The 26,517-nt window shown below is 40.9% G+C and overlaps 1 protein-coding gene across 5 annotated transcripts in view; it reads left to right on the forward strand.

Annotated features, from left to right (window-relative positions):
* Positions 1-26,517, forward strand: part of INVS (inversin) — a 124,392-nt gene that overhangs the window by 44,665 nt on the left and 53,210 nt on the right. For 4 of the 5 annotated variants that reach the window (XM_043890777.1, XM_043890779.1, XM_043890780.1 and 1 more), the window contains 4 exons: positions 16,507-16,680; positions 18,302-18,469; positions 22,107-22,287; positions 24,598-24,707. In XM_043890777.1, coding sequence (XP_043746712.1) covers positions 16,507-16,680; positions 18,302-18,469; positions 22,107-22,287; positions 24,598-24,707 — 633 coding nt within the window. Of the gene's footprint in view, positions 1-16,506; positions 16,681-18,301; positions 18,470-22,106; positions 22,288-24,035; positions 24,298-24,597; positions 24,708-26,517 lie in introns of those variants that run through there. The other variant, XM_043890781.1, reaches the window with a different exon arrangement.

Here is a 26,517-nt window from a genome sequence, read left to right on the forward strand (position 1 = left end):
TTCAGATTTACAGAAAAGTTGCAAGAATACTGCAAAGAATTCTCATGTACCCTTCACCCAGATTCCGCAGATGTGCACATGTAACCACATGCGCTTTATTCGTTACTCTCAGTGTGTATGAGTGGGACATTGTCTTCTCAACCATCTGGAGCGGGTTGTAGACATGATCCTCCTCTGCTGTCACATTTTAGTGCTTATTTCCTATTAACAAGGACATCCTCTTAAATAACCGCAGTTCAATCACTAAAACCAAGCAACTAACATAAATACTATTATCTTATTATACAAATCTCATTTAGATTTTTCCAGTGGTCCAAATAGTATCTAAGAGAAAATCCAGGATTAAGCATTTCATTTGATTATTATATCTTTTTAATTTTCATTAATCTGAAACAGTTCCTTAATCTTCTGTGTGTGTGTGTGTGTGAGTGTGTGTGTGTGACCACATATGCAATTGCATTCTAAGTGTACAGACCAGTCATATTGGCTTTCATTTTGAATGTGTCTGACGTTTCCTCATAACCTAGATTATGCATTTTTGGTGAAAACGTCACAGGAGTGATGTGTGGTATTCTTCTCAGTGCACCGTGGCAGAAACGCATGAGCTGTCTGTCCCATTACTGGCGATGACTTTGATCATTTGGATAAAGCGACATCTGCCAGGGTGCTCCAGTGTAACCTTACATGCTTTCTTTTGGTGATTAATGTGTATTTTGTGGAGAGCTCATTTGAAAGTATGTAAATATCTTGTTACTCCTCAAACTTTGACCCACAAGTATTAGCCTCCCCTGGCCACTCCACCTGAGTCAGTTATTATGATGATAGCTGCCAATAATAGAAGTTTTTTTCTTTCATAGATAAGAAATAGGTTTATTTAGAGAGAAACACACTCTGCAGACAGAGAGTAGGCCCTAAAATGTTATTTTTAATCAGTCACTGCTTGTTCCAGATATGAATATGAAATTAGGTATATGGTCTGATAGAAACTATGAAAATGACCTCTCACGTTAAACAAAACAGCTAAAAATAAGTGAAATCTGTACCAAGAGGCTAAAAAAGAACTTATGTTAGACTTAGGATAATGGAATTGTAGGTGATCTTTTTTCTTATTTTCCAAATTTTTAATAGTTTCCCAAAGTTTTCAATACATGTGAAATATGAATTCATAACTTTTGAGTTGCTTCCTAAAATGTGTGTTTGTTTATATCTAACTGGCCCACAAGGGGCTTGAGGGCAACCCTAACCGCTGATTGAGGACTTGTGATGTGCTTGGGTTTAGAGGGCTGTTAAACTAGAGTCAAGTCACAGCGATGGCAAACAGGACGCCTGTCCCGGGATAAGTTATCAAATGGGACAATGAGAATAGTCTTTGATCTGCTGATGTTTCTTCCCCACTCTAACTGCTGAACTGCAGCATTATTGTTATTATTATTATTTTTACCAACTCAGTGGCCTCTTTCTTAGTTTCAGGAGAAAAGGCCCCATAACAGTGGAAGAAAGGTGAGGAACAGTACAGGGCTCAGGGATTGGTCTGTAGATGGAGCTGGTGTGTGGTATGATGTTTTGAAGATGACTTAGATTTGAGACCAGAAGGCACGTGTTTTAACTCAGGTATCACCATTCATTGTGGGGCCTTGGCTACTATTTTGAAGGTGGATCATAGTTATGAAGTCAGATAACTACTTAGTGCTCAGCATTTAATGAAACCCTTCAATGCGTAGCCTGAATGAGGTTCGTTAAGGATTTCTGAGTGTAATTGAATTTATTTACATATTTATCTGTCGTTTGTCTTTCCCACTATCTAAGAAATCCATCCATAGCGTGGAACTGAAGTAGAGAAGGCAACAGATGGATTCAAACAGTTGTTTTAAACAGTTTCCCCAAAGGAACATATCTTAGCCAAATAGAGAAATTGATTTTTTTTTTTAAAACTGTGTGTTAGGATCAATAGAAGGTACGTTGTTGAAAAACTAAAGATGGAGCCTAGGACAAGACTTGGGGTGCTTCAAAGGAACCAGATGTTAAGCAAGATTTGTTAGGGTTTAGCTTCTGAATTTAGCACTAAAACATGATTTTTTAAAAGTAACTGCTTTCAGCGCAACTCAGAAGACTGGTTAGGGTCAGTGAGGAGAATGGACTGGCAGCTTATAACGTCCATCCGGCAATGAGAGCGCTAGGAGCCAATCCCTCCTGCTCTGAAGGTTGCCATCCAGCCTTCCCGGCGTGGTTTTGGATTTTTTATGCACTTGCCCCTCCTTGCTTGTACTACATTGTAATGTATAATGACTGTGCATATGTATTTTAAGTATTTTTAAAGCTTCCAAAACTCTTAGCAGAGTGTCTGATTCAGAGTAATTACATAGTAAGGAACTGTTGAGTATTGAATGAATTGTTGAATTAGCAAGTCTCACTCTTGATACCATTTTCAAATCACCTGCAGAGCATTTAGGAAATACTAATCCCAAAGTCTCAAATTCTGACTTCATTGACCTAGAATGAGACAGGCATTCTTTTTTGGCGGTTGTGGGTGCTTGTTTAAGTTCTTCATGGTTGAGAACTCTTGATAGTTAGGTTGTTTGTTTAGATAGTGATTCTCAAAGTGTGAACTCCTGGACCTAGCAGCACTGGTGTCCCCCACAAACTTGTTGGAAATGTGAATTCCTACCCCCACCCCAGAGCTAGTGAACGAAAACCTCTGGGGGAGGTCCCCAAGCAGTCTGTTTTCCAGCCCTTCAGAGATCCTGATGCGTGCTAGAGGTTGAGAACTACTGATTTAAGATGAAATCGATGTTTTCCTATAAATAAAATGTCAACTATGAGAAACAAAATGCGTTTTATAATCAGCCTAAAAGGTTGTGCCGACCTAAAGCGCCACTCTGAGTAAAGGAGGGCAGCTCACAGGCACGAGGGGATTGTACTTGCGGAAATAAGCGTCTCAGCATTTCACAGTTTTTTAATATTTATTTTTTTGTATGAAATGCTCTCTACTGAAGGGACTGACTTTCATACCAATCTTAAAAACTTGTCCCTACCAGGCAGAAAAATCACATGAAAAATCCAGCGTTGTGTAAGGAAGCCTCAGAGTCAAGGACACCTTTCTACAGTTTCTTTTCTTAGAGAAAAGTCTGCCGACTTTTTTCTTGACAGCCACACTTTCTTTTTCTGTTGTGCTGTTTGACTATGTGCCACTTGATAGTTCTGTCTATTCCTATGGAAACCAAGTCAGTGGATGGAGCCAAGGCTTGGAGGAGGCATTGAAGAGAAATATTAGCAGAGTTCAGCCACAGAGCAACTAAAGATGTTGCCTTTCTTTCAGTCAAATCCTTCTTGAGAGCCAGAATCTGTTTTAAGCCAGAGAGATGTTCTTGGCTGATGTATTGTCTGGCTGCTCCGCCAGATGGATGAACATCTTAAACTTGAAAAGCAACAAATACAGCTCCCGTTCTGCCTTTGAAGTGCCATTCTTAGCCTTTGCTTAGAGAATTGTCAAATAGCTTTTTTTAAAAAAAATAAGATTTGCTAAAGTTGACATATTAGTGATGCGATTACCATCATAGGTGTTGAGTAGTTAGAGATTTTACCTGTAAAACACTGTATTTAGGCTTGAAATCGGAAATTTAAGGAAAGGAGAATGTCTGTGACTGGAAAAAGCAACACGGATTTCATTTCATTTCTATAGCTCAGTATGTAATCATTTCTATAGCTCAGTCATTCAAAAATTTGGTTTTTAAAACTATTTCCTGTAAGGATCCACATTAAATTAAAAAAAAAAAAAATCTTGAAACCAGAGTACAGTGAGACACCTAATTGGAGCCAAAAAATTATCCAAGCAGGCGGTAATAATAAGGAAAGGCCCATCTTTTTTCCAATTCACTTACACTCTGTATTTGATATGGTAGCAGTATCTCCTGGTCTAGGAAAAAGAACAGTACGGATCGCATTATACTAAGCTAAGCTATTTATGTGGATATTTAAATTGTGTTTATATTTCAGTTAGGATGTATAGATTCATTTTTCCAGTTTTATGCCAGAAATTTTGTCTTTTGATAAAACAGTTGACATAGCTATTAATGTAGATGATTTATAACCTTGTATGTTGAATCCCAGCTATCTCTTCCAGTCTTCAGGTCCATATAGATTCTTTTCTTTTTCTACTTTTCTTTTTTGTTAGACTTCTCTGTATAGATTTCCCTCAGACACCCTAAACTCCACATGTTAAAAGAACAGAACTCAAAATCTTCATCCTGAATCCTGTTGTTGCTTCTGTCTTTTCAGTCATTGACGCCGCTCTCCGCTGGACCCATTCAGGAGTCCTCTTACGTATTTCACGGCCCATCCTCTGATTTCTGCTTAGCTGCCAACATTTCTGTTCCAGGTCGCTGCTGTGACCCCCTAACCAGTGGCACTGCCAAAGATTTGTTTGCCTCAAATCAATGCTTCAGACTGCCCCCAAAACATAAATTGCTCACATCATTTCCTTTAACTCTTCATTGGTGCCCCATTACCTACATGATAAGTTTTAGACTCTTCGTCATGCGGTATTAGACTCTCCATTTCCTAGCCCCTGCTCACCTCTCTAATCACATTTCACTTCTTATACTTCATTCATGTCGCAATAATACAGAACTATTTTCAAGGCCTAAGGTTTTATTTTACCCTATATACAAGCTAAGAAGTTAGTCTGTTACTGCTTCATGGATGTTGACAATAGACAGACTCCAGGTCAGGGACAAAGAGACAGCTTACTCACGGTGTAGAGAAAAGCTCCAGCACCCGTCGTTTGCCCTGATTTCCCTTTCCCCAAAGAACCGTGAGGGAGTCGCCGAAGGCCCACATAGGTGCCGTGCACGCAGTAGGTTTGCATCGCAGCACAGAGGATCGCTGACCTTCAGGAATCTACACTTTTGTAATGAGCTGTTAGTAAACCTAGGGGAAGAGATGTCTTGTCCTTCAAATTGATTGCAGCAGACACAGCCCAGAGAAGCTGCCTAGGCCAAGAACGGTCAAGTCTCTGCATTTTTGGCATAAGAACATGCACGGCTGATTAGGACCCATGGTACATTGCTTCTCCCAACAACCCACCATTTGGCCCTCCATGTTCTTCACATGAGCATGCCATTCCATCAGCTACTCTGATTAATCTGACCACCAGAGACTAGGAACAGATCTGATTAGTATGTCTCATGTAGCTTTTAAGTGATAGAATTCTAAGCTGCAGGATGAGAACAGCCTGCAGTACTGACTTCAGTGTCCTGGATTAAGTCCACTGTGAGTGAGAACCAGGGGGGACAGCAGGTCTTACTGCACACAGCCACGACATACTCCAAGGCTTTCCTGTTATCTGTTACGATACCTGCAAGAGAGTTGGGCTGACCTGCTGATCTCGGTGTTATTGCCAATAATTGTAGGAGGCACTAGATGAGCTGAAGAACAACCCCTAAGCCCAGTGGAGAAATATTCCCCTCTCTCCTCCAGATATAAAACCTGAAGAGGCACAAGTCACTTTAGTTCAGGGTTTGTTGTTAAACATGGATCACCATTGACTTTCCAGGTGGTGCAGTGGTAAAGAACCCGCCTGCCAATGCCGGAGATGCAGGTTCATCCCTGGGAGGGGAAGGTCCCCTGGAGGAGGAAATGGCAACCCACTCCAGTACTCTTGCCTGGAGAATCCCATGGACAGAGGAGCCTGGTGGGCTACAGTCCACGGGGTCACAAAGAGTGGGACATCACTTAGCAACTGAGCATGTACACACACACGCCACCCAGAGGGTGTACCCACAAGGCCAGCCTGGGATTACTCTTAGGGTGTGAATCCTACATTTGCAAAATAGCTGTGTATCAGCCCCCACGCCTTTTGTCCTGATTATTCCCCAGGACGCTGCCATGAGGAGATGAACTCTTTCTGAGGGTGGCCATGCACAGTAACCAAACTACCTCTCTCTTAGGTGTATGGGTCAGGGAGAGGTAATAGAAGTAGGGTTAGAAATCTTTTTGAATTTGTTTTTGAGGAAGCCATGCCCGCTCCTGATTATTTCAGATTCCTTGAAACAGTATGGGGCACAGAATGTCCATTAAACATCTTAACTATTCATCCAATTTTGGATGGTCTTTGTGACAAAAGACACGTCGTAGTCAGACGGTATAGAAACCCAAAACATGAAAAACACTTTAGTTTCATGGGCCTCAATGCTGTGGCTAATATAGGCTAATCAGACTGGAACAGTGACCTTGTAACCTGAAACATGTCTGCAGTCTTGAGGCATAAGGTGTCGCTGAAAGGCGTTGGTCAGAATCCCTGCCAAGAATGGGCAGGGGCAATGCCCTGTTAAAGTGGCCTCCTTTATTTTAAGAGAAATCGGCCAACTTAGAAGAACAAGCAAGTCTGGTATGCAGTGGTAGCTTCTACACCAAACATGTACCTTTTACTCTGGGTTCAGTCTGTGATGATGGATTCGTTACCATGGTTAGTGCAGTGATGAATCCAGGAGGCAAATGGTCAATGACCTTGGCAATGTAGGCTTATTCAGCAGCCTGATGCCAGCTGGTCTCATAAGAGAATAGACGTTTCCCGTGGGCATCTACATGACTGACCCAGACTGTTCATTTGGCAGCTAGAGTTTTATCTCCATAGTTTGTAGCCCCATAGAGGGCTGTCTTTAAACCATCATCTATAGTCTTCCAAGTGCCAGATCAGATGACTTGAACATTGACAACATTCCATGAGTTAAAAAAAGCGTGTCCCATCCTTAAGAGTGGTGTCTAAGTTAAGGACGGTGCCTTTCACTTCAGCCCACTGGGCTGACCTGTCGTTAGCAGAGTCAGTCTTCCAGAGCTGTCACTGAGATTGGACTGCTTCCCAGTTGTGGTTGGACTGCCTCCCAGTGGATGCCATCAAGTTTTAACTTAGCCAGATCATCAGTAAATCAGGCCAGGGCATTGAGGGGAGCCTCTGTGTATTGAGGGCACCATTAAACAAGCAGCTTGCTTTAGACAGTGGCCACCGCTACACCCAGTGGTTTGTCCTCAGACAGAGCAGACTACGGCAGGATCAGCTGCATGGTGCAGTTGGCTCTGCATCATTAGACAAGGCGTTGCGTCATTTCCACTCTTGAGCCGTTGCTCGCTCAGGTCTCAACCAAGGGAACGTCTGCTGTCGTCAGCCCACCCAGAGTTCTGTGTCAGATAGCAGGGTCTCGTTGCTTTCACCATTTATTTCCCCTTCGGAGAGTCCTTGGCTCAGCAGCCGCGACCACACCGCCCCATTGTGATGCTGTCGTCTCTTTCTCTGATTGCCCAGAGGAAGGTGAGCCAGAACCAAGGCATCACTTGGGCAGGTTCTTTTAATCCTACTCCTCATCACTGAGTCGGTAGACAGGTCAGCAGGGTCCCTTACCTCCCCAGCCCTGCCCACCACGTGGGTGTGTGAGGATTCCACATGGAATCTTCTCATCCCTGCACCTGACCTGCAGGGCCCGTGTCCTTACTCTCCGAGAAGACTATGTCTCTGTCAGCATCCCCTCCTCATTTCCTGTAATGTCAGGTGTTGGATTTAATTTATCCTACTTCCCTGCTTTTTTCTTTGTATGTCCCAACTTACTACAAGGTAATGAACTAGCTCTGAGGACTGGCAGGAGATACATAAGTACCATCAGAGACAGAAGAGCTTCCTACTGATGGCAGGGCAGAAAGCATAATCACTGGCGTCTTTGCATCAGTTCCTTTACACCAAGAGCCAGGAGGCGTTGCCAAGGCCCCAGATGGACCCTGAGCACACAGTGGGTTCACATGGCTTCTGAGGGATGCTGAACTGGGGCATATCTCCAGCTTTACTACTTTAGCAAATACTAAGCAAGACTGCCCTTGGTCTAATGTTCAGGAGACATGAATGTCCCACAAGTTTGCTCGGTACAAAACCAACTCCAAGAAATGGCCCAGGTAGAGGAGTCAAGGCTTTGCACTCTTGGCATACTTATTAGAACATGCAGGGACTCTCCAGCCCCATGGCAGAGCCTCTCCCGACGCTACTGTGGGATTTCTGAGACTGATGTGTGTCTGCAGCCATTACAGGAAAGCTTGATAGAAAGAAGTTACTGATACTTGTGACCTATGTACTTCCTGCTGCTGCTGCTGCTAAGTTGCTTTAGTCGTGTCTGACTGTGCGACCCCGTAGACGGCAGCCCTCCAGGCTCCCCCGTCCCTGGGATTCTCCAGGCAAGAACACTGGAGTGCGTTGCCACTTCCTTCTCCAGTGCATGCTAAGTCACTTCAGTTGTGTCCGACTCTGTGCAACTCCATGGACTGCAGCCCACCAGGCTCCTCTGTCCACGGGGCTCTCCAGGCAAGAATGCTGGAGTGAATTGCCATTTCCTTCTCCATATACTTCCTAGCGATGGTGATTTTTATTAAAAATTAATATTGTAAATGCTTTGAGAGTTTATAAATATGTAATTATATAGATATCATTAGAATTAATAATAACAAATCATGTTTATATTACTTCCATTTCAGTTTTAAATAATGTATCTTTGGGGGGTACAGAAAGATTAGGATTTAGATAAAATATGGCAGAATGCCTACCTTATGTTTATTTGTGCTATTATATGTATATACAGTTATAATATTTCCAGGACAAAATTATACACAAACCTATAAATGAAAACAAAATAAAATGAACATTTGGTGGACAGTTGTTTTCTCCCTCACCTACCATGAGAGTAAATATAAGTGCTGAGGACATAGAATAAGAATGCATCAGGAAACATAGGTTTGGGGAAAATATCTGGTCTCTTCAGTGTCCCAGTAGGGAAAAGGGCTGCCGTATGCAGTCCTGTATTCACACTAAAGCAAAAAAAAATTACTTAGAATTTGGGGGTATTCTTTGTCTTGACACGAGGCTATTACTTTAGAGGAAGCTGATTTAGACAAGTGGCAGGAGCAGGACAAACATCAAGTCTCAGGAGCAGGAAGCCACGCACTAGCTCAGTGACAGTAACTGATACCCCTAACATCACTAGACGTGTGGCTGCAAAACCTCATCATAAATGCAAATTCTCAAATGGACCAGGAGCTGGGTGTTAGCAGCTATAAAGGTGAGTAGAGAGAAAAGAAGGAAAACAAAACAAATAAAAAGTAACAGCAAACAATCTTTGCTTCAAAATGAACCCGCAAACAAAATATATGAAGAAATCTAATGCTGAGACAGCTAGCAATGTCATCATTGCAGATAGTGAATTTATTCCTGGCAGAAGTGTGTAAACAAAGCAAAAAGAACAGCCACACAAAGAGAGAAGATATTTGGTAAATAAGTCAAGAATTAGTATCCAGAAAACTCCTACAGATCAGTAAGGAAAAAACAAATAGCTCAGCTGTGAAATGAGTAAACACACAAAAAGCCTGTTCAAGAAGAAGAAACAAATAGCCCACAACGACATTGCACCTCAGGAAGGGAAGCGAGAGTTAAATCCACGATAAGACAAAATAGTGTACCCACTGGCACAGGTTAGCAAGTCTGACAAAACCAAGTGTGGAGAAGATGTGGGGAAGCACAAATTCTCAAACATAGCTGGTGTGAATGTAAACTGGAGTACCTACTTGAGAGAACAGTTTCAGCCCAGCAGTTTCAGAAATTCTGGTACATGTACCAAGAGATACATACGAGAAAATTCATTCCAATATTGTTTATAATAGTGAAAAATGAGAAACAAGCTAAATATTCCCTTAGAGATAAATAAATATACTATTTTCATATGACAGAATGCTTTCTCCAGTGAAAATGTATGAACCAAAGCAATTTGGACATATCTCAAAAATATTGCTTTGAGTAAAAGGTGGCAAGTGATCCCTGGAGGGCTACTTATATAAAGATTGAAAACATACAAAATAATGCTGTGTCGTTTATGAATACATGTATTTGTAAGAAATAAAATATATCAAAACATTCATGGGAAAAATAATCACCAATTTCTCCAAAGATAGAAAGGGAATAGAACTGGGGAAGGGTGCAAAGGGAGTGTTAGCCATATATGTTATATTTTATTTCTTAAAAATGAAAAATTAAAATATCAAAGTATTTCACTCAAAACCTCCATCTTTGTTATTTAGATTAAGTGACTTTTCCTTAAAAAAAAAAAAAGAGTTCATCTTAGCAAATTGGACAGACAAAAATATGAACTTGGTGGCATTTTGAGTTGATTTCTTTCTCAGATTCATTTCAAGTGCTGTTCTCCAGGTCAGAGCTTTTCCATTCTCTTTTACCCTTTCAGGGATTACACTCCTTTTCAGGTATCTGAGGAAAATCCAAATGTCATAATCATTTACATGACAGACAGAAGAAGGTCATCATGTTAATAATAATAGAAAGATTAAGATGAAGATCATTAGTACCTAACAATAACAGCAACAACAAAAAACCCCAAACCAAAAAATGACATCTTATTCAATGTTTCAGAGCTATTAGGAAATATTTTCACATTTGCGTGGCATAATAGACCTCGTCATATCAGAGTTAATATTGTTTAACTGATGAAATAGGACTTTCTTGTAACTTTAGTTCTCATTTCTGCTTACTTGCCTGCAGAATTTTCTTAAGAATATACACTCTTTTGATCTATTCTCTGTTTCACTCTTATACTATTTCCTACCCAGTCAGAAATTATAAAAGTAGATCCCCAGTCTTCACCTCAGGATCTTGTCATGTGGCCCTAAGAGATGGTACTAAATTCTTAGTATCAAAACAAAAGTAACTGTGTCATAATAAACGTGGAAACGTAAGAAGTCCTGATTTGGAGCAGTAGTGAGGAAATGTTTGGACATTTTGTTTGCGCTTGTATTGAGGGGGCTTTATGGGAAACAGAGTAGCCTGTAACACAGGTCCCCAGAGTCGGACAGTCTTCAGGGGGTTATCAAAATAGCTTGCTGTCTGAAACTAGTGTTTTCCTCTTTCCCACTGGTGCTAGAAATGCTCTCCTGGTTTTAGTTCAAAGACTTGCCTGTCCCCTCTGTTCATTCTGAGTTGAGTTTGTGTACACTGAACATGTAACAAATGCTTGTTCCTAAAACCAGGGAGGTTGATCTTGGTCCAAATGGGTTATATTGTTTCTAGTTCCAGCATTTGTCAATAGTGTCTCAGATGGTCTGTGTCCTTTGGAAAAGGAGAAGCTAGCCTGATCATGCAGGAGACCCCGGTTCAATTCCTGGGTCAGGAAGATCTCTTGGAGAAGCGATAGGCTACCCACTGCAGAATTCATGGGCTTCCCTGCTGGCTCAGCTGGTAAAGAATCCTCCTGCAATGCAGAAGACCTGGGTTTGATCTCTGGGTTGGGCAGATCCCCTGGAGGAGGGCGTGGCAACCCAGTCCAGTATTCTTGCCTCGAGACTCCCCATGGACAGAGGAGCCTGGGGGCCTACAGTCCACGGGGTCGCAAAGAGTCGGGCACGGCTGAGCGACTCAGCCCAGCAGCACTCCCCACTAAGTTCCTATTGGGTTTGTTCTTTTGGGGACTGTGTCACCTTTATCTGAAGGCATAGACATTTTTCTCAATGTAAAAAAAAAATCGGGAAAGTCATCATACAGAACATCGCATGTGTTTTACCTTCACCTGCTCCTTGGTCCGCTCCTGATCCCCGCCGAGCCTGTACGCCGCGTCCCGTCGGCTCCTCCTGCCCCTGGCCCTCAGCCACGGCCGTCCTTGGTTCCACCTGACGGTCCGAGTGTTGTCGCCGCCTCCGCAGTGGGAAACTGCTTGTGATAAAGTTAGCAAACGTCACTCAGCATCTGCTTCTGTACTGTTCTAAGTACAAATATTACCTTTATCGTTTCATATACATGATACTCTCAGGTCCTACTATTACTCCTGTTTTACAGATGAGGAAATTAGAAGCACAGGAAGATACTTGCCCATGATACTTCTGTGCGGGAAAAAAGATGAAATCTATGTCAGAGTAAAGTACATTTCACTCTTGTCTGCTTTGTAACAAGGCTCCAAGAATGTTTGTTGAATGATTGAGTAGTTATTCCTGAAATGTACCATGTTTTGTGTAGGTAGAACCCCCAGAATAATGTGGAGTGTAAATAATGTGGAGTGTCTATAACCCAGTAGCCACCCTCTAGCATATTCTAGTTTCCTTCCTCTCCTTCCCTTTTCCCCTTAATTTCAAAATCACAATGATTGTCTGATTGACTATCTTTAAAAGGTCATGATGAATTATTCTGTAATATTTGAAATGTTATGCTCAGAAAGGTCAAACCTTATTTTTTTTGGTATGAAGTACCACATAGGTTTGTTTTTCCTGGGCATTTTTCTCTTTTTTCAAAGAAAGATGGCAAGAGATTTAGAGCAGGGTGCCCTCTTGAGGAAATTTTAGTACCTTCTCAAAAACTGCAACTGGCATTGGGTGAAGTGAAAAAATCCAGATAAATGATGTCCACTATGAATGAAGCGCTCTGATAAATAAGTATTAATAAATAAGAGTAACCAAATACCACATATTTGAGAATTAATATTCTTACTGTTTTGCACTAATTTAGCAACTGTCTCTAAGTTTTAAATAAAAACAAAAAGCTCTAGAAGATATTTTACTTCCTGTTATTCACTCAGTCCTTCAAGGAACTTTTTTTTTTTTCATTTATTTTTATTAGTTGGAGACTAATTACTTTACAATATTGTAGTGATTTTTGTCATACATTGACATGAATCAAGTAACATTTATTAAGCACCTAGTCTGTGCTAGGAACATGCCGAGCACAGTGATCAATAAAACATAGCCTCTGCCTTCATGATGCTCACTACTTGTGAGGAAGATCTCAGCAAAGAGAAATTAACAGATATATATGTACCTACAAACTGGGGAAAGTGCTGTGAAGGAAATGAAAAGATTCTGCAATAAAGAAGAAGAAAATAAGCTTTCCCTCGGTTGGTCAAGGAAAACTGCTCTGAATGGAAATAACTGAGCTGCCTCCTTGTTTTTCTGTCCATTCCAGGTTTGCCCGTCTAGTGTAGACAGCCTCATGGGCCCTTGTCCTAGTTTTCGCCCTTATTTCAGCCTCTGCCCTGGAGCTGAGTTGACTCCTGCCTCTGTGCCTGCCTCTGAGGCAAGCAGACAAGCCTCATTCTTCTTTCCTCACCTCCCTGTTGCCTTAGAGCTTCACATTCATTACAGTGGGGGTGGGGCTGCTCAATTAATAAGTGTCTTCCCTATTAATACTGATAGCCCCTGATAGTAGAACATTACAGCATTGTAATTATATTACTTAAAAGCCACATTTCCAACAATGTTAAGGATGTAGACGGTGTCAGTTCAGTTCAGTCACTCAGTCGTGTCCAACTCTTTGTGACCTCGTGGACTGCAGCACGCCAGGCCTCCCTGTCCATCACCAACTCCTGGAGCTTGCTCAAGCTCATGTCCATTGAGTCGGTGATGCCATCCAACCATCTCATCCTCTGTCATCCCCTTCCCCTCCCGCTTTCAATCTTTCCCAGCATCAGGGTCTTTTCAAATGAGTCAATTCCTCACATCAGGTGGCCAAAGTATTGGAGTTTTAGCTTCAGCATCAGTCCTTCCAATGAATATTCAGGACTGATTTCTTCAGGATGGACTGGTTGGATCTCCTTGCAGTTCAAGGGACTCTCAAGAGTCTTCTCCAACACCACAGTTCAAAATCATCAATTCTTTGATGCTCAGCTTTCTCTATAGTCCAAATCTCTCATCTGTACATGACTACTAGAAAAACCATTTCTTTGACTAGATGGACCTTTATTGGCACAGAAATGTCTCTGCTTTTCAGTATGCTGTCTAGGTTTGTCATAGCTTTTCTTCCAAGGAGCAAGCGTGTTTTAATTTCATGGCTGCAGTTACTATCTGCAGTGATTTTGGCGCCGCAAAAAATTAAGTCAGTCACTGTTTCCATTGTTTTCCCCATCTATTTGCCATGAAGTGATGGGACCAGATGCCATGATCTTAGTTCTCTGAATGTGAGTTTAAGCCTACTTTTTCACTCTTCTGTTTCACTTTCATCAAGAGGCTCTTTAGTTCTTTGCTTTCTGCCATAAATGTGGTGTCATCTGCATGTCTGAGGTTACTGATATTTTTCCCGGTGATCTTGATTCCAGCTTGTGTTTCATCCAGCCTAGCATTTCACATGATGTACTCTGCATATAAATTAAATAAGCAGGGTGACAATATACAGCCTTGACCTACTCCTTTCCCAGTTTGGAACCAGTCTGTTAGTCCATGTCCAGTTCTAACTGTTGCTTCTTGACCTGCATACAGATTTCTCGAGAGGCAGATCAGGTGGTCTGGTATTCCCATGTCTTGAAAAATTTTCCACAGTCTGTTGTGATCCACATAGTCAAAGGCTTTGGCTTGGTTAATAAAGCAGATGTAGATGTTTTTCTGGAACTCTCTTGCTTCTTCGATGATCCAGCGGATGTTGGCAATTTGATCTCTGGCTCCTCTGCCTTTTCTAAATCAAACTTGAACATCTGGAAGTTCACGGTTCGCGTACTGTTGAAGCCTGGCTTGGAGAATTTTGAGCATTACTTTACTAGTGTGTGAAGTGAGTGCAATTGTGCAGTAGTTTGAACATTCTTTGGCATCTTCACATCCTGGAATGCAAAGTCAAGTGGGCCTTAGGAAGTATCACTACGAACAAAGCTAGTGGAGGTGATGGAATTCCAGTTGAGCTATTTCAAATCCTGAAAGATGATGCTGTGAAAGTGCTGCACTCAATATGCCAGCAAATTTGGAGAACTCAGCAGTGGCCACAGGACTGGACAAGGTCGGTTTTCATTCCAATCCTAAAGAAAGCCAATGCCAAAGAGGGTCTCAGAAGATTAAAAAGACAGGCTGCCCTGCCTGCGACTGTGCTTTGAGTAGAGAAAGAGAAATCGGCATGAGGACAGCAGAGAATTTGATCATGGAATATAGTTTGTTCATGTTGACTGAAATATATATGGAATCTAGAGAATGGTACTGGTGAACCTCTTCGCAGGGCAGGAATAAAGACATGGACGTGGAGATCACACTGTGGACGTGGAGAAGGGAAGGAGGGGGTGAGACAGACTGAGGAAGTAGCCTTGACATACGTACACGGCCACGTGTAAAGCAGACAGCTAGTGGGAAGCGGCTCTATCGCGCAGATTGCTCCGCTCAGCGCTCTGTGATGACCTCAATCGGGGGGTGGGGGGAGTTCGAGAGGGAGGGGAAGTGTGTCTACTTGTAACTGATTCAGGTTGTTGTCCAGCAGAAACTAACACAGCGTTGCAAAGCAGTTACACTCCAATAAAAATGAAAGAAATAGAATGATCTATGATACCAAGCATATTGAAGTCTCCAATCAGAATTGGAAATATGGAAGTAGATCTCAGGGAAGAGTTCAGAAGCAGTGCAGGCATGCTGTATAATGGTTGACCTAAGTACCATTGTGTGTGTTAGTGGTTCAGTTGTGTCCAACTTTTTGTGACCCTATGGACTATAGCCCACCAAGCTACTCTGTCCATTGAATTCTTGGCAAAAATGCTGGAATGGGTTGCCATTCTCGTCTTTGGGGGATTGTCCCAACCCAGGGATGGAACCTGGGTTTCCTGCATTGCAAGCGGATTCTTTACTGCCTGAGCGAGAAGGGAAGCCCAAGTACAATTACGGTCAGTCCATCTGGAGAAGGAAGTTCAGCTAGCACTTCGTTCTCCGGATGGATGGATGTGCCAGATTGGAGGGTTTAAGCTATGTGGACAGCACTGCCTGCAGGTGGGGGGCCCACAGTGACTTCTGGGCTGGTGTTTGTGTGACCGTGTGAGTCTGGAGCCTGGACTGTGAGGAAGTTCCTCATACCTTAGTTGTAACTAAGCTCTCTTCAAGAGCACTAATCACCTTCTTATTAACCAGCAGCTATGGAAAAACTATTTAACCCCTTTGAATCTCACTTCTCTCACCTCTAAATTGGGGTTAAAAATCTCTGTTTACTTCACAAAGTTATTATACTTTGAATATAAATAATATATGCTGTGCTGGTCAGATTGTGCTGAAACTAATACATTCATATATTGTTGCTACTAGATAGCAATTTGAAAGATACACCAAAAACCATAAAATGCACACCAAAAACCATAAAATGCACAAACTCCTTTGACCCAGTAATTTTGTTTCTGGTAATTTATTCTATGGAAAAAAAAAACAAACTAAGTGAAAAATCATATACATTGTAGCATTTTCTATTCAAAAAGTTATAAGCAGTAATAGAATTATTAAATAAAATATCTTGCCTTAACACAACGAAATATTGACCAACCCCTAAGGAAACTATAGGTATGTAGAAAACAGTTGGGAAAAAAATGAACAAAATAAAACAACTGATAGTATAGTAGAATTTTAAGTACTTTTCCTTTTATTAATTTATCTGAATGTTATTACTCCAGCAGAATAATTAAAATGCTTAAAGCATTTTAAAATTTAAAAAAATTTTTGGCTCCAAACTGCATTTCTTCTTACTGTCTCTTATTTTTCATTTAGGGAAATTATCGTTTCATGAAACTCTTACTTACGCGCAGAGCAAACTGGATGCAGAAGGATCTGGAAGAAATGACTCCTTTACACTTGACTACCCGGCACAAGAGCCCTAAATGTTTGGCACTTCTGCTGAAATTTATGGCACCAGGAGAAGTGGACACACAGGATAAAAACAAGGTAACAGACTGTCAGAATCGAGGACAGGTAGAACAGAAAGCAAACACTTTATTTTATGATGTGACGCCTCGAGGAAGAAGGCCTCAATTACCACTCGTACGTGGTAGAACAATTCCAAATCTCCACATGCCGCAGAAAAGGATTTCACTTAAATTGTGTCCTGCCAGCACCCATAGTGTAGTGGGTAGCATCATCTTTTCGCATTTGGGGAAACTGGAGCTCAAGAAGATTAAAATCCTACCAAAGATCCAAGTGCCAGGACTAGAATGTGAACCCAGGCCTGCCTAACTCCAGCTTGTTATTTGACTGCTAGTCGTGATAGCTACTCCAGTAGCTATCCCACTGGATAGCTACTGGATAGCTACTGGAGTAGCCAACCCACTCCAGTGTTCCTGGAGAATCCCAGGGACGGGGGAGCCCGGTGGGCTGCTGTCTGTGGGGTCGCTCAGAGTCGGACAGACTGAAGTGGCTTAGCAGCAGCAGCAGCATGATAGTTGCAATTTGTTGTGAGATTTGTGGTGACAAAACGCCCCCAGACAGTGTCCTGAGTGCATGCTTGCTTTAATGCCCTGGGCTTGGGCGTTCTCTTCTTGGCTTTCAGTGTGGAGGCCACTGCTGGTTCTGTGTTCGTCAGCTTACTTAAGCTCTCTGTACCTCAGTTTACCCACGTGCGAAAGGGGATGACAGGGTTGTTGAAGATAGAATGAGATAATATATATCAAGTGTTTAGCACAATGCTCAGTGCATAGTATTCTCTCAATAAATATTAACTGTAAAATTATTATTAATTTCATTTTGATTGTAACATTTGCTCTGACATTGTTATTGGGATTCATTATCTTCCCTGCTCTTGAATTCGAACATGTTGTATACGTTGGTCATTGTTTTGATCAACATTCTTTACAGGAAAAAAAATGTGGTCTTTAGTTGGACAAAGGCAGTCATCCTCTTCGTTTTTATCAGGCACTTTATCACAGAGTCTTACAAACTCCTGCGTGCTCATGAAATTAAAACTCTTATAATTAAGTCCCTGGGTTGATACTCAATCGTCTTTTCACTCCCATAGTATTCTTAATGTGGTTTTTAAATTTTGTTTAGTAGTCACTCATATAACCTGAAGTTCTGAGATCAATTTTTTAATTTTACAACTGCTGTAAACTGATGTTATTCCTAACTCACAGCATTTGTAGTGCTAATATTTCACTGAGAATTCTCTGGGCGTCCAGTGGTTGGGACTCTGCATTTTCACTGCTGAGAGCACGGGTTCTCTGGGTTGGGGAACTATGATTCTGCAAGCCATGTGCTGCGGTCAGAAAATAAATATTTCCCTGAAAAAAGCACTTTGTTCAGTCCACAAAGACCCATTAATCGCTTGAGCAAAAGTGCTTTACTACGTTTATGCCAATGAGCAGATTGCTCATCCTCCTCATGCTCGGTTTCCTCATTGGTCACGTGTAAGTTCAAGCGTGCTCTTCCCCCGGAGCTGCCCTGACACGGACGGCAGGAGAGACTCACGGAAGCCTCCTTGCAGCACCCGTCGCGCAGCAGGAGTTGGGAGAAGCTTGTTGTGTTGTCACTGTCCTGTTGTCAAGGTCATTTTGAGACTCTCTCCGTTTTGCAGCAAACAGCTCTGCATTGGAGCGCCTACTACAACAACCCTGAGCATGTGAAGCTGCTCATCAAGCATGATTCTAACATTGGAATTCCTGATGTCGAAGGCAAGATCCCACTTCACTGGGCAGCCAACCACAAAGATCCAAGCGCTGTTCACACAGTGCGATGCATTCTGGTAGGTGTAATGGACGGCCTTACCCCCAAAAGAAACTAGGTTATGAATTATCCACTGTATGCGAAAGCATTTTATAGCACACAAGCAAATTATGATGCAAAAGCGTACAGCAAAAAGCGTGTGAGCTCATCAGCAGGAAATAGAGCATTTTAATACTGTGATTTAAGACCACACAGACGTTTCCTATGTGCCTGCTTCCAAAGGCATTCTCTCTCCCTATGCCATGCTCATTTCTGTCCCCATCAGCCACTTTTCTGAGTTCCTGTTTATCATCCCTGACTTTGTTTTATACTTGTTCTTATCAAATAGTAAGTAGTTGTAAGTGAATAAATACATTTAAGATATAAGGAGTAGGGAAACTTACTCATCACTGAGTGGAGCAGCCAAGTAAGTCACTGTCTAAGTTCCCTGGGTACCTCCAAGCAGCAGTCTTTTCTCTCCTTTCTCAGAGGCAGCCACTACCCTCAATTTTGTGCTTAATATTCCACTGGTTTTCATTATAGTTTTGCCACATATGTTTGCATTCCTAAACAATGTACTGTTTCATTTTTAACATTTTTGCATTTTATATTCATAGAATCATACTGGATGTATTCTGCAGCATCCTTTTGTTCAGTGTTAAGTTGGTGGTTTTAATGTGTGTTGCTGTGTGTAGCTGTAATATGTGACTTTTTACTGCTATATGCTGAGTAGTATTCCATTTTGTGAAGATTAAATGACACACGTTTTTCATTCTGTTATTGACGGACGTTTGGAACTGTTTCCAGTTTTTTGCTGTTTACAACAGTGCTGCTTTGAACCTTTTTAAAAAGTCTGTCTCGGGTATGAAGTTAGCTGGTTGTTGCAGGCATACAGAGATGCAGTTGATACTTTTGGCCATTAATTATATATCTAACCAACTTTCTATACTTAACCAACTTTCTAAAATTTTGAATGTTTATCAGTAAATTCTTTGAGGTTTTTTAATCATTTCTTCCCAAATTATAACTTACATGCTATGGTAATTGCATGTTTGGTCCTATTTGCTTGTAACATACAAATTAGACTTTTGGAGATATTATTGTTTTATTTATACAATGGTTAATTTATTTCTACTTGTATGTTAACTGATTCCTTTGCTGTGCATTTCTTCTTGGATCTCCAATTTTCCATCTAGGGTTATTACCTTTTTCCCTGAAATACAATTCTTAGAACTCCTATTAGTATAGATGTATGGTAGTTAACTCCCGGATTAATTCAACTGTTAAGAATGTCTATGCTTCTACAATGCTGTTGAATATGTAGTTTTTCTGTATACACAATTCTAGGTAGTTACTTTTATCAGCTCTTTCAGACTGTTCTTTTGCTGCTTTCTGCCTTTCATTGTTCCTCTTAAATAGCCTGTTATCTGTCTAATTGTAATCCCTTTATAGATTATCTTTTCTCTCAGGGTGGTTTTTAAGAATTTTCTGTATAGTATCCTACAGTTTTACACAGTGTGTCTAGTATGTGTTTTTTGGTGTGTGTATGTTTAGTATACATTCTGATTATCACATCTCAATTCTGGAAAATATATAACCATTATCTCAGTATTGCTTCTCTTTCATTCTCTCTACTCCTGCCTATGGCATCTGCAATAATACGTATTTTAGACCTTTCCGTCTCACTTTCCACGTCTCTTACCTTTTCTTTTACGTTTCTATCATCTTGCCCTACTCTGCTGCATTCTGGGTTATTACATCAGGTCTGCCCTTACCAAGTCTTCCTTCAGCTGCATCCAGTCTTGCTTACACTGTTTGTTTAGTCTTCAATCTTAGTGATTGTGTTTTCACTTCTCAGAGTTCTCCTCGGTTCTTTTTCAGAGCTGCCTGATTGTTTAGAGAGCGTTTTCCCATGCTTACTTTTTAATTTTTTAACTGTGCTGTGTGGCTTGTGGAATCTTAGTTCCCCCACCAAGGATCAAACCCATGCCCCCTGCATTGGAAGCACAGATTCTTAACCACTGGACTGCCAAGGAAGTCCCCGTTTTTTATTTTCTTACGTGTTTTATCATTAGTTATTTTATATTCTTTATGTGTTAATTCCAAAATCTGAGGTCTGTGGAGGGTGATTCTCACTTATAATATCTTCCTTACAAATTTGGCTTTTTTTCCCCTTCTTTATAAGTGCATTTAAGTCCTGGGGAGACTCAACGTCCTAGAATGCCACCATGGTAATATTCTACTTCTTTTTTGAAGTGTTTTGTAATACCTCTCATACTCTTCTTTTGTAAAATAGGCTGACTGTATAGAGAGCTCTAAACCTGGAAAGTCCCTTCAGAGAGTTCTTAAGTTGGGACAGGAGGGCTTGACCTTGGGTATGACCTAATCTGAGAAGGGACCTGAGGTGGGTGAGGGAACTCTCTTCAGCTAAAGCAGTTCCAAAAAGCTGACAGGAGATTGTCTGCTGGCAGCACTTTCAGCAGCCGTGGAAGTAGGGAAGGAGGACCTAAGCAGTGCATCATATCTCTACAAATATCCAGGAGAAAAACAAATGTTGTGAACTGTCAGTTTAAACCAAAAATCTAATAACATGTGATAAAAAGTTTCAACCTCATTCATAAAAGGAATACAATTTAAAGCATCAGTGAAATGCTTTTCATACCTATAAGGGGAAAAACGTTTTAAGTTTGATAATATCAAGTGGTTAATTTGTGCCAGCATGTGGGAAAATAAAAGCTTTTACACATTGTCATGGATGTGTTAATTAGAATAGCCATTTGGAGGGCAGTTTGACAATATCTAACTGAAGATGCAGATATCTTTCAACCCAGGAGTTTCCCTTCAAAGGGTCTGGGCTAGAGAAAAAGCTCACATATATGCCACAAGGAGATATGTAAAGGAAGTGTGTTCCTTGCAGCATTTTTGTTAATAGTGGAAAACAGTGTAAGTAACCTAAATATCCTTCAGTAAAGGCTTCCCTGCTGGCTCAGACAGTAAAGAATCCACCTGCAATGCGAGAGACCTGGGTTCCATCCCTGGGTTGGGAAGAGCGCCTGGAGAAAGGAAAAGGCAACCCAATCCAGTGTTCTGGCCTGGAGAATCTCCATGAACAGAGGAGCCTGGTGGGCTACAGTCCCTGGGGTTGCAAAGAGTTGGACATGACTGAGCGACTTTCAGGAGAATGGAGAACTAAACTGTGGTTTAACAAATAGACTGGTATCATTACAGATACCCAGATGTATGGTGTTGAAATAAAAAAATTCAGAAATATAATTTTGAAAGAAAAAATTCAAGAATATACATGGTATAATGCATAAGTATAAATATTGAAAACACATACAAAATTTATCTATTGTTTATGGATGTAAACATATGAAGCAAAAATATAAAACATATGGCTTTAGCTGAATCCATAACAGATTAAAAAAAGCACATTAGGAAGTGTTGATTCCTATTTAATCTAGATAGTACAAGTACATTTATTTTTCTGTACTTTTTATAGTTAAATATGAAATTAAATTTTTTAAGATTTAGACTGTATACTTTTTTCTAAATTTTATCACTTCTGCTGAGAGAGAATATACAAGTTTCAAAAATCGCTCAGTTAATACTTACATCAAATGTGGCTTTTTTGAGGATTCTGTGTATGTCTGAAGTCTCTGGTTCCTTAAAAATAGGATGCTGCTCCAACAGAGTCTTTACTGAACTGGCAAGACTACGAGGGTCGAACACCTCTTCACTTTGCAGTCGCTGATGGGAATGTGACAGTGGTTGATGTCTTGACCTCATACGAAAGCTGCAATATAACATCTTACGATAACTTATTTCGAACACCGCTTCACTGGGCAGCTTTGCTAGGTGAGTTGAATATGAAACCAAGGATCAACAGTAGGAGGAACTGCTTGAGTATGGGAAATTTTCCACGGCTTCTCCCCCCCTCCCCATCAACTCCCACCTCCTATTTAGTTGTTTTCATTTTTAATTGATATGTAGTACTTTGTACCTAAATTCCTCTGTTGTATGCTTAAATTTTTAACAATACAAATGTATTCTGTTATATGTTAATTTCAACATCATGTCTTTTAAAATTTTTATTATAAAACCAATGTGCATTTGTTAACAAATGTAAATGTAAAATAATCTTCACATTCAATGCCTTTGCTTTTATTGGAGAAGGGCTTTTTTATGTTTCAGCTAATACTATGATATTTGATTTTCTTTTCTTCATATTTCCTGATGTGCCTTTTACTTAACATTTTTGGGGATCACTTTTTTATATGGAAGATTATATATGTGTATCTGTCTGAATTTTGGCAATCTGAGAGTCTTTCTCTTTTAGTGAAGGAGTTTTGCCCACTGACAGGCATTGTTACAAATTGTACAATTTGATCTTTGTTCTGTTATTCTGATCTTTGAGGATTAGGGTTTTTTCCCCTTAATTTGGGGTTTTTTACTGATTTCTTTGTTTTCTGCCTTGTGGTGTATGGATTACATTGTAGCTATCTGGTTTGAATTTCCTAATGTTTCAGGAGGGTTTCTAGGTTTTACTAGTAGTTACTTTTAAATTTATTAAAAGCTTTCTTAAGCCTAAGCCTGAGTCAAGAGCAAAACTGCATTTACTGATTCCCATCTATTTAAAGTGAGGAATTTGGCATACTTTCACTTATACTCTTTGGGCGTTTAATATGATCTGCCAGTTACTATTAATATTAATCATTATAAAAAGATTATTATTATAGACTTAGTTTTAAAATTACATGTTATCTCTTTTTTAAATGATTCTTACATTTGCATTTGGTTTTATAGTCAGGTTTATAATTATTATTCAGTCTTCATTTCAGTGTTTCGTTTCATCCCTTTTCCTCTGCATTTTTGCAAATTTGTCTGCGTAGCACTAAGCTGAATTTTCTTTTCATGAATTCTGCTTTCTTTCTGCCTCTTATAGATTATATTTTAGGCTAGATTTTGATTTCCTTCTATCATCCATATTTCTTTTTATCTCAGCTTTTATATTTTTACCTCCTTCCATTACCCTTTCATTTTAGATTATCTTCTGCTTAGGATACTGTTTCACTTCATAGAGGCCATCTCTTTGTAAATGTCAAGGATGCCAAACTGTTGCCTGAAATTTTCTTCCGGATCCTTCTCTAGATCATTTTCTGAGGTATGCTTTTGTTCTTTCTGATGGTGTTCCTTTCCCCCTGTCTTAGAGTGTTTCCTTAAAACCTTTTCTGAATTTTCCTCCTTATCTCTCAAACAAGATGAGAGGTATTTAGATTGAGAGTGTGGCGTAAGTTGCCCTTGACCCCACTTTTGCCCATTTGTGTTATGGAGCACTTGATCTCAAACCACAGCTGGGGAGCAGGCAGAGGAGCACAACTCCCGTGCCAATCCCTGTTTTTCTGCCTGGCGTTCACGCAGGGTATTCTCGCTCTGCTGATGTGGCTTCTGCGTCATTACCTCACTCCGTGTACACTGAAGCAATGGATGTATGAAATTCAGGTTTCCTAAATATGCCGTTACCAGGTCTGTTCATTCTTTGGTCCTTTCTACAGTCCTTCACTTGGGGAAACCTCCTCCACATCCTCCAAAACGGACTGCAGAGCACTCTTTTCTACCAGCACCTCACTATTCCTGCCCACTTCTGGGGTTTGAAATTACTGCCTAGATGTTCAAACACTGGGGGAAGGAGGTACGAAGTGATGGAAGGCGTCAGAGGTCACAGGAGACTGTGTCACAGCTGGTCCCCCTGAAAGCAGAAGAGATCAGCCACACAGTTCTGATCGGTTGTGCAGGAGAACTGGAGACGGGACAGAGAGGGCCTGACTTCTGGCACCTTCCCTCCCTCTTGACGGGCAGTTTTACAAGGTGAACCAGGGGACGCAGTGAGCTGGTACCAAACACAGTTTTTTCTCAATCTGGCAATTATAATTAGTCATTTCCTTGTTGATCAAAGCGTTGAGTTTTTAGTATTTACGTTTTTGCCTTTGTGCTGCCTAATCATAGTATTTTGGTAAGAAGTTAGAAGAGGCTGCACTAGGGACCACTCTTCTGAAACCCTTGTGAGTGCTGGTTTATGCACGAGTGATTTTTCTTACCCCTTTCCTTTAAACAGACCGTAAATGAATCAGTCCTTTTGTGTGATAACTACCTTGTGTCTGCTTTCAGGCCATGCACAGATTGTCCATCTCCTCTTGGAAAGAAATAAGTCTGGAACCATTCCATCCGACAGCCAAGGAGCAACACCCTTGCACTATGCAGCTCAGAGTAACTTTGCTGTAAGTAAAGCATGACAGTTACCTCCTTTTACATTAGAATGTCGTCGTCAGCACGCACAATTCCATCTTCCTCACGTCCCTGAGGCACCGCTGAGGAGTACACTGAGCACTCGGACTGCTGGAATACCTCACCTCCCACTTTGCTTTCTCTCTGGTCCCACAGCAAGTATAGCTGTAGTTCTCCTTCCTGGCACTCCTGAAAATCTGTTCTACTTACCACCTGCAGTCTTGGTAAACCTTTATCTTCTATTAGCTCCCAAGATCTTAGAAAAATACTAAGTATTTTGAGGTGGGGTTCATTCTTATTATGAATAGATAAGAAATTCAATTGGCCCACTATAGTTAACCTATGGAAATCAGAATTCAGTCCATAGTTCAACACAGGCCTATGTAAAGACATGTTATCCCTATTTAGAGATGAAGAAACCGAGGTTCCAAGAGATTAAATGATTGCCCCCCCCCCTTTTAATATACTTTTGTGTTCTCATAATTTTACGTGTTTGTTTATTTTCGGCTGTGCTGGGCCTCCATCGCCGTGTGGGCTTTCCTCTGGTTGGAGCAAGTGGGGGCTCCTCTTGCTGCGGTGTGTGAGCGTCTCATCGCCGGGGCCCCTCTTGCTGCAGGGCACAGGCCCTGGGGCGTGCGGGCTTCAGCAGTTGTGGCGTGTAGGCCCAGTAGTTGCAGCTAACGGGCTCTGAAGCACATGCACAATAGCGGTGATGCATGGGCTTAGTTGCTCCATGGCATGTGGGATCTTCGCAGATCAGGGACCGAATCCATGTCTCATGCATTGGCAAATGGACTCTTTACCATTGAGCCGTTGGGGAAGCCCTGTCTAAGATCTTGAACACAACTCTTAGATTCCAAATTTAACTGTGTACAGAAACTAGTAGTTAAGTAACTGTGCTAATGAAAGTAAGAAAGAATACTAGAACATTATAGACGTTTTTTCAAAGAAACACTTCCTTTAGATAATTTGCCAATTACAGAAATAGTTTTTTAATAATGATGCAAAATCTAAGCTCAGTTTCAAGTCCCTTGATCGCCTTTAGACTCTATTAACTTGCAAGAGGTTGTAATTCCCTTTTTAAAAAACACTACCACCACCATCAAAACCCCATAAAACCCTTGTAAGCATTCATCACTTAGAAAACATACTCTACAAAAGAAATGTTTGCAGATTGTTAAAAGAAACCCCCAAAATCACCAACATTAAAAAAATTTACTTCTTTATTCAAATCACTTAATAAGCACCTACAGTAGCTCCTGGGAGCTAAGCTATAATACCACAGTGGCTCAGCAACTAGTTTTAAGACTAGGAAGCAGCGTGTGTTGCGTGGAGTGTGGTGATTTAACCCTGGATTCTACCTGTGTGTTTGCTACCAGTATTTATGTGGCCTTGAGCCTGAATCTCATCTGTAAAATGAGGAGCTGGAATAGATGAACCTTACATTTTTTCTTGCTCTACAGTATTGAATATCAATATTTTATACATTTTTAGCCAACTCACAGCCTCCAGAAATTGTTTTTTCTGAAACTGTGTTATTTCCATCCAAGCAAAAGTGTCTATGATCTTCCTATAAGTTTGTAAGCATCTGAGTTTTGAGGAAAGATGCAATTTTAAGTGCTATGAATATTGTTGTTATTTAGTCGCTAAGTCATGCCTATCTCTTTTCAACCCCATGGACTGTAGCCTGCCAGGCACCTCTATCCGTGGGATTTCCCAGGTAAGAATATTGGAGTGGGTTGCCATTTCCTTCTCCAGGGGATTTTCCTGAGCCAGAGATCGAACCCACATTTCCTGCATTGG

Source organism: Cervus elaphus, chromosome 29, assembly GCF_910594005.1.
Source record: "Cervus elaphus chromosome 29, mCerEla1.1, whole genome shotgun sequence".
NCBI lineage: Eukaryota > Metazoa > Chordata > Mammalia > Artiodactyla > Cervidae > Cervus > Cervus elaphus.